The 11,165-nt window shown below is 44.3% G+C and overlaps 1 protein-coding gene across 1 annotated transcript; it reads right to left on the reverse strand.

The window, feature by feature from the left end:
• Positions 1-1,547: 1,547 nt before the first annotated feature.
• On the reverse strand, positions 1,548-7,845 carry CCNA1 (cyclin A1; the record flags this gene model as incomplete). Its single annotated transcript, XM_082053446.1, has 8 exons — positions 1,548-1,778; positions 2,077-2,210; positions 2,938-3,051; positions 4,109-4,313; positions 4,974-5,197; positions 5,924-6,045; positions 6,272-6,515; positions 7,720-7,845. The coding sequence occupies 8 exons, from the start codon at positions 7,843-7,845 to the stop codon at positions 1,727-1,729; spliced, it is 1,221 nt and encodes a 406-aa protein (XP_081909572.1). The 3' UTR covers positions 1,548-1,726.
• Positions 7,846-11,165: the final 3,320 nt, after the last annotated feature.

Here is an 11,165-nt window from a genome sequence, read left to right on the forward strand (position 1 = left end):
AGTCTTATCTGTGGTTGTGATCTGCAGGCTACTAAGTAGGATGATCGAGAATTGAGACTGCCTCTGTTTAGTCTTTAATGTTGATTCCCCTTTGTTTCTTTTCTAGAATATGTCTGCTTGTTTCAGACATAACACAAGGCTGTGAGCTTTACAGGTCTTAGTTTTTCCTGTACAGCACAGGCACTACATCAATGAAAACTTAAAGTTTCCTTTTGGGTTTCTTTAATCTCCCTCTCTAAAAATCCATGTTCCTGTATACTTGATTATTTTCAGTACATCTCTTAAGTACTCTGAAGTGGTTTTGCATCTGCATTAGAACACTTCATCTTATTAAAACAGTGTTATTTCACCTTCAGAAGCATCTCTCACACCTTTCTCCAGCATTAGCTGCAGAGGAAAGCTCACATGAGGAGCATGCTAGAGATAAGTGTGATGACTCATATGACAGAGAACACAGTTGTCCCCTTGGAAGAGTCAAGGCTCACTCACAAGAGCAGTAAGTCTTCCCTGCTCTGAGTAAGACAAATACAACAAAAGAAGTGAGAATAGACCAGAAACATTCAAAACACCATTGTTGGCTACAGATCTTAAATGAGACCACTTCAAGATCAATTTCTTTTGTCTCAGAATGCCTCAGACTTACCTTACTGTTTAGATTAATTGAATGTAGTTCTCTACATGTTGACCAACATGATCAACTGTTGTGGGTTTTTTTTGTTTGTTTTTAACTAAATTAGACAGGGATTGCATTTAAGATTACTCAAGGTAGTGTTTTGTTTTATAAAAATGCTATCTAATGAATAGCTGGGGGGCACAAAACAGTGTAGGCACTTAATAGTTAGTCCTGTCCCACCACTGCCTCCTTCCTGCCAAGAGTGATGTTTCTCTAGAGACTGAAGACCAAACATGTCCAGCAGTGCTCTAGTGGCAGGAGAGGCTATCTCAGGCAGCTACACCCTAAGACTACTCAATAACACAGGTATGACACAGCAGCAATCTAGTGCAGCTCTACTGTTCCACATTTCTTCCTCACAGCATTGCCCTCTACTGCAGCCTGCTGACCAGTGTTTCAAAGCATTCCTAAGGCTCTGCCAGTCAGTCTCACCTTCTTCCAACTCCCTGCAGAGGAATTCCCCTTTTTCACCTCCATAAATGGAAATTTGATTTTCACCTCTGCATTGATGGTCTTCTATACACAAGTTCCGAGTTCAAAGACCACTTGCATCTGGATGTTTTTTGCTGTGATATGGTAAACAAGCTCCAGAGAATAGATTCTGTTCATGGCCACATGATCTTGTCTCATAGAAAAGGAAGAAACAGATAAGATACTGTAGCAAATCACCCATGTCTAAGGAGATGTCAGGTTGCGTTGTTTGAAGCCACACTTTATCCACTCTAATGGATAAAAAGCTTAAAAGCTCTGCTCACAGTAATTTTGTAAAAAAAACCACAACCCTTTCCTCTCACTGTTACTGCAGATATTAACAGGAGTCAGAAGATTCACAGAGGGATGGTGTAATAAGACATTTATTAAAAGTGCTGTCAGTTACATTAAGAGCTGGAGACTAATATCCTTTATCAAAAAGGCATCTAATTAAAAAAATACTAGCTAAAAACCATTCTGATCACTATGGTTACAAACACATGACCTGCAGTGCTCAATGAAATATTAAATCAGCTTTGCTGATTGGGAGGAGGTAGTCTCCAAGGCCAGGATCCACAGTCTCTATTGTAGAGGAAGAACTGCTGGGGGCTCCAGAAGAGACACCTGCAGGTACCTGGAATAGAAATGCAGTCACTAAGGATATTAGTTTAGTTGACAAATTTAAAGATACCACCTTCTTGTGCAATGCTCTGGGAAAGAAAACAATCAACCTGCAACACTGCAGAAGAATTATAATCCAGTACATCTGTATAACTATGGTTGAACTACTCTTGCGGCCAGAAAAGTTTTCCCCTTCAGAGGCTGACAGAGACTTCCATTCCAGGAACAGAAGCTGACTACTATAAGAAGTCTGTCAGCTACAGCAGCTGTAGCCCAAGCAACAAAAGAACACCAGCTTCCCAATTACTTACTTTGAGCGCTTATACTTCTCCTTAATTGCGAGCAGTTGACAATGGGGAGCATCAAGGCACACTTTATGCAGATCAGTCAGGCAAGGCACTATATCACTTAATGAATACCCAGTGAATGCAGCAAGTGTTTCTGGCTGGTCAGAGGAGAAAAACTAGTATTACTCTATTGTAGGCAACATTCATCCAGAATATACATTTTATACAGAAGCAGAGACCATTTTTACTACATCAGTGTTCACTCTAGATTCTTTAGGCTTGGAAAGGATTCAAGTGTATCCTGCCATCAGTTTCACTCTAGGTCTTCCTTGGTGCCAGGAGATCTGACAAAAAGCTACTTCTGCTCTAAGCATGTGGCATCCATTACATCTTTTCTGGATTCTGCTCTCTGCTAAAGCTATTCCTCCAACACACAGCTGAGAGGCCCATCGAGGCTTGCATTAAAGCAGCCACTCAGTGTAACCACTCCACTAAAGCAGACACATTCAGCTCTCCTCTTCCTCCAAGAAAGCCTCTGAATGGTGGGGTTTTTTTTTTTGTTGTGTTGTTGTTGTTTTTTGTTGGTGGTGGTGGTGGTTTTTTTTGAGGAAGAGCCTTGGAGATTAAAGACTAACAAGGCCTTAGGTACAGACTCTAAGTGACCAAGACAGCAAGGTCCCTCCCATTTCAGAAAGGAGGCAGGATATTTCAGGTTGATTTAACATTAATTTATCAGGTAGCCCCATCAGCTCAGGAACAGCTACTCATCCTAGTATTTCAGACTTTTTAACAACATCCTTTGAAGCTGCTCCTCCTGCTTCTCAGCCTAGTTATAATAACATAAAATGCATGAGCTACTCATTACCATGTAGTTGCTGTTCTTACCCAGAAAGACCTGTTCACCGTATAGTTTGCTAGACAGTAGGCTGCTGCAGCAATTTGTGAAGGAAGGTACTTCAGAAATGGATCATCTTGGAGGAGACTCAGCTCTGCAAGATACTGAGAAAAAAAACCCACAGATCTTTCAAACAGAAAGAGCCAAGCTAGTAAAATCAGTCCTATACAACAAGCACTGAAAGTTGTCAACAGTCTCAGTTTCATGTAAAAATCATGCTCCACATGTCTGGTGAGTAGAAATAGCATTCTAGGCCTGTCGGTCTTAAGAGAAACCTTTAGAATGGTTCAGTGGGGACAAAAAGACACTGTGTCAAAGCCTAAACAATGTACACTAATCTGAAGTTCCCATCCCATCATGAGCTCTGATATAGTTTTACAGACAAAGACTTAGAAAATTCATCTTTTGTAAAAATAACAAAGACACACTCTCCCCATCTTCTGAGGCTTTTGTTCACATAGATGGACCTCACTTGGAGATCAGGGATGAATGGACAGCTCTTAAGAAACAGAATTTGGACTCTGAGTAGAGCCACGTACAGTCTTATACCCTTTGCAGTAGGTCAGATGTTCTGCTGTAAGCTTGGTTACCCTGTTTGTAAGCAGGGTTGCCTAAGGAGCTATGCAGGCATATGCCATGTTATTGTGTAGCAATATGTAGTACCACCATATCCAGGGCAAACTTGCTATGCAGGCAAAAAAACAAAAAATAAAACACACCACACACAAACAAACAAAGCCCAAAGACAAAACCAAAAAAAGACAACCCAACCCATCCCCCCAAAAAAACACCACCACCACCACACACACACACACACACAAAAACACCCACAACACATCAAAAACCACACACAACCACCTTATACCTAGCTGCCTGGCTACTGCGTTATCCCTGACCAGACAGGCAAAATTTAGGATTTCCATGAGATGTTTATCCAGAAGTTTTGACACATGAGCCACCTACTAAAGGTAGAAGGCTACAAAACATGCAGTTTCAGGCCTGTTGCAGTCCCAGATAAGACTTGGCATGAAAACATAGTATCTTTTGATTGATAAGTTCTGCTACTAATACTATGCTCTGATAACTTTGTGAAATAGAAGGGTGGTTCTGCTTTTAGGATCACTTCTCCCTCCTTAGTGTTAAGAGGTAAATAATTCATACCCTCGCAAAGTTCTCTGTCCTCATACAGACTCCATGCCTCTGAATATACTGAAGGAGGAACTGGTTGATGGTTGGGGCTGTTAGGTCAAAAGCTAGCACTTTGAGAAGCAGGTGTTCCATTCTTAGCAGCTGCCTCTTTGTGTAGGTATCATCTGTTATATACACAAATTCATCCACTTCTGGAGGGTAGATCTCTTCATATTTCCTGAAAAAGGAATATAGAAGCCACATTTATCAGTTTAGAAGTTACAATAAAAAGAAAGCTTTCTGCTGAACCTGTATCAGGATGAGCACATGACATCAGGAAGATTTGCGTAGAGCTCTTATTTTAGTCATTCCTCCAGGCTAGGTAACAATTTAGCTTAAAATTTGGGCAAGGATATTTACAGAAACTTCAAGTCAGTCTAGATAGAAACACTCACATTGTTAGCTCTTGATTAACAGCAAGCTCTCAAAGTCTCAGTAACAGAACGCACTTCAGACAAAAACTCATGCATTCCTAGGTTATGTTTGGTACCCTGTCTACTTAAAATAGTTCAGGGCTAATTAGTAACTGCAACTGTGAATTTATTACAGCCTGACAGGCTAGCAGCCTGGCACAGTAGCATTTTTGCTCCTGCCATTATGCTTGGAAGGTATTCCCACTACGGCTCCTCACATCGCAAACATTAAAAATTTAATTTTGCTAGTGCCCAAGTAGGGAAACAAAGGGAAAAAAAAAAAAACCACAAAAAGAAGTTGCTAATCTTGAGACATCGTGAAAAGCTACCTATGACTGCAAGTTTCAGTTCTTCAAATTAAACTAAAAGATTCAGTCCAAAAATAAGTTTTCACTCACTGAGGTTTCAGGAAACAAAACACTTACGCAGCCAGAAGGATTGCTGCTGTTCCTACAAGCTGCAGCTTCCCTCTGAGAACAGACATGCAGGAGAGAAACCTGTCCAGGAAGTTGACCGCCAAGTACAAAGTCTCTGTTCGAAGTTTATATTCTTCCCCTACTTCCACCAGCCAGTCTACCAAGATGGCACGCATTCCTGTAGTGATATCTGGTTGCTTCCTCATGTAGTAGGGCTTGGGCCTGAATCTTACCTGTTTGGAGAGAGAGCTGAAAAATCAGGATGCTCACCCTGAAGAGAAGCATCAATGGCTGAGCCGATTAACTTCTCTTAACACTCATACCAAAAGGAGCATGAGTTCTTCCACTATTAATAACTCATTACTACTAACTACAGTTACAGTGATAGTAGTATTAACTGCTAGCTAGTAGCATCTCTAAAAAGTAGTATTTCTACACTGAAGAGAAAGGAGCTGCTGTGTCAGTAGCAGAATAATAAGAGACCTCCTGGACTATGGACAGCCTTTGCCATCAAGCACATGGGCCATTCACAGTGGCCTGAAAATGAACAAATCACATTTCCCTCTCCCCACCCCTCACCCTGCTTCCAACTGAGAGACTGCACTTTATTGCTCTGATATAGTAAGGCAGGAAAAACTTCTACCACAGTAGGAGAGCTATCAGTGAGATCACATCCAACTACTTTAGTATTTTTCCAGAATACAACTCCCACCTGCAAGAACTCTTCATTGCAAAAAGTCAGTAGATGCTCCACTGGTAGGGGATTTCAGGGACACAGTAATCATGAGAGATCTCATCCCTGTCTAGATGCTGCCCTCAGAGATGGCTTTTACTGCTTGCTTTCTCTCCTTTGTAGTTCAGTGGCAGCCTTGGGTTATCCTGGGGCAGCCATATATCCTGGCAGTATTGCAGCCCATCAGAGACCACAAACATCTATAAGCTTGTTACAAGGCACTCACTTCAGCCTCCCGGAGGTACTGATGAATGTCTTCTGCGTACTCTCCCACAGTCAGAGTTATGGCATCTACCATGTGATCCTCAGGCTGAGACTGGAAGGATGTGTCCACTAGCATAGGAGATCCTAACAGGTGAAAGGAACCAGCAAGACTTCTTTTTAATTAACCCCTTTGCCTTCTCCTGTTATTTCTAGCACAGAAGCGTTGTAGCTGATGTGGACACAATCCAAGTTATCGTGAAGTGTTATTTATTGTAACATAAGCTACCTACTAGTTTACCAGCATCACAATTCGTAACCACCCTACACGTACTTGTGCTGTAGATACCGCCTCAGTAATAACAGGTGTTACCTGTACTGAGATCCAGCAGAAGGTGAATACTGGATGACATTGCACTAGTATCCAGCTCACACAGGCTTGATTCCAGCTCTTCAGCCACTTGGTAGCTGTAGTTTTCTTTCTGTTCTTGGTCATCTACATAGATAGCAAACTCTTGCTTTGATGGAACATTGCCCATGCGTTTAGGTAATTCATCTTTTCCAGCCAAAGGGATGGTGTTTTCAGAGCCAGAGAAGCGTCTGATAATAGTAGCACCCTGAAAGAGAACACAGTAGTTCTGTGGGAGAGCAACTCGGGAAGGAAAAACAACAGTAAGTATCACTTGCTTTAGAAAAGAAAAATCACCTCCTTGCCAAACAGACAACAATAACATAGAAGTTCACTGGGAAAACCACCAACAGCTGGTGCTTCAGAGGTACCACTTGTTGCTGTCTTGCTGCAACAGACTCCTCACAGAACAAGTGAGGTGCAGTCAAAGTCAGGAACCAGGGAAGAAGTCTAATCTCTGGTGCCAAGGAGAATGAGGCGAGGGTGCTGCCTGGTTCTGCGGGGTCTGGCAGGGGCAGGGTCTGTTCCACATTCAGTTCTGGTAAAAAGCAGCTGCCTTAAAGTGCAGCAAGTTATAGAAGAAAGTATTCAGGCACCATCACAGACTTCTGAAGGATTTTACCTACAAGAATGCACCTTGAGTAAAGACCAAAGTTTTAACATTTTGAGCTCAAGCATCACAACCCCTAGGACTAAAATCCTTCACATCATCTATCTGTGAGTCACCGAGTTATGGGCTTTCTAGAGCCACAAGAATAGCTTGTGTACACACAACAGCTGCTATTTTATGTCCTCTAAGTCAGTACAGTAACATGTTCCCTGCCACTCCAGAAAACTCCAGGAGGGCCTAAAAAACAGAAATGCAGACAGACAACCTGCTGTGAACCTCAGGTTCTTGAAGGCTCTGGCACCCTGATGGAGCATGACCAGGCACACAGCAATAGGACCTTTGGGTAAACACCAGTGAAAAGACTTTTCTCAAACCACCCCCTTCACTTTAGAGGGTAAGTGCCCAAATACAGTCTCACCAAGTCTCCCTTCATTCCAGAAGGGATTATTTGCTCAAAGCATTTCCACAGGGGAGAGTCAGTAGATTAGGACCAAGCCGTTACCAGCTGGGTTTCTCAAGAAGCTCATGCTCATTAACTGGAGCCCGATTAAACTACTTACCCCACCGCTCTCAGGCCTTTACCTGCAGCCTCGAGAGAAGGGGCGAGCACTGCTTATGCCTGGGGCAGACGACCAGCCCCCGAGCCCGCATCGGGGCAGGGCGCTCGCCCCAGCCCGCGGCGAGCGCGGCCACCCGGGGCTTTCTCGGGGAGTCCGGCGGGTGGCTGCGGCCCCCGGGCACGGAGGGGAGGCGCGGCGGCTCCGCAGGCAGCGAAGGCGTTGCCGCCGCGGGCGGGGCTCACCTGGCCGCCGGGCCGCTGCTGCCCGTTCTCCGCCAGCACCCCCAGCACGGCTCGCCCGCTGCTGTGGGGGACAGCGGAGCAGGGCTCCCGCCGCCCTGCCCGGCTCTTCTCACTGGTGCGGCGCATCGCCCCAACGTCGGTACCTTTCGGAGGAGAGGAAAAAAAAAATAAGAAAAACAAACAAACACAAAAACACAAAAACACAAAAATAAGGGAAAAACAAAAACCAAAACAACAAAAAACCAACAACAAGGTTGGGGGAAAAGAAAACCCAAACCAACACAAGTATTTGGTTACGGCCCGGGCAGCCCCTCCCGCTCGCCCGCCCGCCCGCAGGAAGGCAGGCTGCCGACCGCGCTGCCCGGCCCCGCTCGCCACCTGCCCGGAGAACGCTAAGCCGCCCTGCACCGCGCACCGCCAACGAGGCCGCCCGCTCGCCGCCCCTATATAGGCGGCGGCCAATGGAGGCGGCGGCGGCTGTTGGCCGCGGCCAGTTGGAAGCCCGGGCCGCAACCCCCGGCGCCGCCGCCCCGGCAACCCAAGCGGCGGCGGGTCGTCATGGAGACCCCGGCAGGGGCCGGCCGCCGCGGGCCCGGCCACGCAGCCCCGCGCAGGGCACGGCCCGCCCCGCGCAGCGCCCGCGGAGCGGTGGGGCACGAGTGACCCGTCCGAGAGTCGCGGCCCCCGCGCCGCCCCTCGACTGGCACCGCCTGCCGTTCCTAAGCATCCAGAACGCAGGAAAAGGATGTGCAAGCGACGACAGCAGCTTTATGGGAACAGCAGGCGTCAGAAGAAATTGACTTCCCTCTTTGATAAAGGAAAAACTGAAAAACGGAGATTTTAGTTGACTTAAGCGTGGATTTGACTTCTGTGATACTCTGATAAAGTCTAAGCAAGGGAACAACTGCAGAACTGATGGCACAGCTGTACACAGGAGCCCTTCTCAACCGCCAACAATGAAAATGCAAAGCTTTATACGAGGAATTAAGCAGTGGTTTGTTCCGTGCCATTAGAGGTTTTCAGCAGAGATGTGGATAATGACACAGAGAGCACACTTACTGTAATAAATTTGTGGATACCACCACCTGGTGCTAGGAACGGCTATGGTTATGCTGGATAACAAGATCAGATTTCAGAAATGATCTTGACAAACTGGAAAAATGCTTTGGAAAAGTGGGACATTCCTGAAACACAAGCACAAGACAGGGCCATCGGCTTCTGAAATGCAGGATGGGGAACAGCCAGGTAGGTAGCAGTTCTGTGAAAAAACAGGAGGTTCTTCACCAGTGAACCTCAGGCTGCGCATGAATCACCACGTTCATAGCTGTCCCAGCACAAACAAACAGGAATACAGGCTGCGTGGCACGTGAGCCCTCTGAAAGTCCATAGTGAAGACGAAAGAGCAAGCAGTACAACAGTTTAATCCTCAGCCTGAGATTTAGGTTAGATATCAGGATTGTGATGCTCGAGAAGAGACAGCATGGGCAATTTGGGGATTTCCATTTTTGAGGATCTGTAAGAGCAAGTTACAGAAACTTCTGTCAAAAATGTCTCTGCCTTGGCCAGTTGTACATCTTGAGATGCTCTCTAGTGTGACTGAAATGTAACAACTATGATGCAAAATTTGGATGCATCAAGCAAGGTCTTATGCCAGAACTGGTTTTTGCAGTTCTTGCCATCCAGACTGTATTAAAGTCTGTACTTTTTCTTCCCACTTATGTTTAATTTTTAATTGCCTTCCACCCCTACCCTGCCCCCCACTGCAATGAATTTACTCTATGAGGTAAATAGTATATCTCAAGGTGAAAAATGTTACCCACGTTTGATCTGTTGGCCATATAACACTACTTTTCTGTTTTGATGGGGGGACCTTTCCTTGCAGCAGATATCATAGTGGAACTGTCACAGCTACAAGCGTGTGTAAATGCAGGTTAGGGGACAGAAGGTTACACTGTACTTCTGTATTTTCCCTTTCATGTTGTCTCTGAACCCCGGGTTTGCACAAGGAAGACTTCACTTGGGGACATTTCTTGGAACATTTTCCTTCAAAGTTTTGATTCTTGCAAAGAATCAGTCTAGCTGCCAGCTGTTGAAATTAAATATCAGCTGAAGTGGAATTTGAAATACTAGTTATCCTATTGTTTTGATGGAATTACTAAAAATACAGAAAAAATACTGTTCTACAATATATATAGAATCTATAGCAGTCTAAGAAGGTGGATGTTAATCAAAACCATTTCTAAATGTGTCAATTTTCCACATTTTGATGAAAACTTTCAGTATTAATGACATTTTTAAACAAATGGCTTTCGAAATGTGTATATTTCATCACTGAAAAAAGGCCCAGTCTTACACTGTTTAGCAATAAAGGTAGAAAAAAATATTATTTTCCCATCAAAGCAAAAATTTTATTTCGTTACAATTTAGCTGCTTTAAAAAAAAATCAGGAGTATCAGGATTCTTATTTGAGTCTCTGATTTCAGTCTTTCAGAAGAATGGAGGTTGTATATTCAAGAGTAAAACATTAAAATATAAAAAATAAGGTAATTACTTAGGAAACTCATTCCCTCAGGACATCAGTGAGGTGAGGTTCCAGGACTCAGATTTCCAGAGACATTTACATCCCGGACACTTTGGCGGTGCACCCATTCACATCCAGCATGGCCCGGCCTGCCCTGCCACGGACAAGAACTGTCCTGCTCCCAGCTCATTGCTGCTGCCATCCTTCTGCTGGCACAAGGGTTTGTGTGGACATTAGGCAAACCAGGGACCTAGTCCCCTTGAAAAGGAACATAGCCATGACAGCACCACAGCCTTGTTACCAGCAGGGGCAGTTCTCTGAGCTGGGTTTCTAGACAGGTCCATGACCTGTATGTCCAGCACGAAAGAAATGATGAGGCTGAGGCACCAGCATCAGGAAGGCTGTGGGGGTGGTGCCATCGTTTGTCTTTATGGACCTAGTGCTCTGTGCCTGGGGGATTTTAAGTGCTGTTTAATTTCTCACAATTTTTAAAATGTTATCCTATTCTTTGTCAATATCAGCTGTTCTTTCTAGGGATTTTCTTTTGGCAGTGTCAGAGTTGTCTTTTTTATTTTCAGTAAAAACATCTGGGCATGGTACTGAGACAGATGAAACATTATGCAATTATATATTTTCTGATAGGTAAATGCTGTTTGTGAAAATGGCCTGTAGCTTATCAAAACAATCTTGCCTCTGCCCAAACATATTTTTCTAACAGCTTAGTCTCTCCATATGGTATTTATCACAAGAAATGTCAGAACTTAGTAGTTAGAGGTCTAACATGTAGCACACATTTCTATGAAGATCACATGGCACTCCTAGCCAAATACATGGTTGGAAGTTATTTACTAAATTCATCTTCAGTCAGTGAATATCCTTTACATCCAAATACCCATCATATCCTTATACCATTTAGACATAACTG

This window comes from Streptopelia decaocto, assembly GCF_964273445.1.
Source record: "Streptopelia decaocto genome assembly, chromosome: 1".
NCBI classification, from domain to species: domain Eukaryota; kingdom Metazoa; phylum Chordata; class Aves; order Columbiformes; family Columbidae; genus Streptopelia; species Streptopelia decaocto.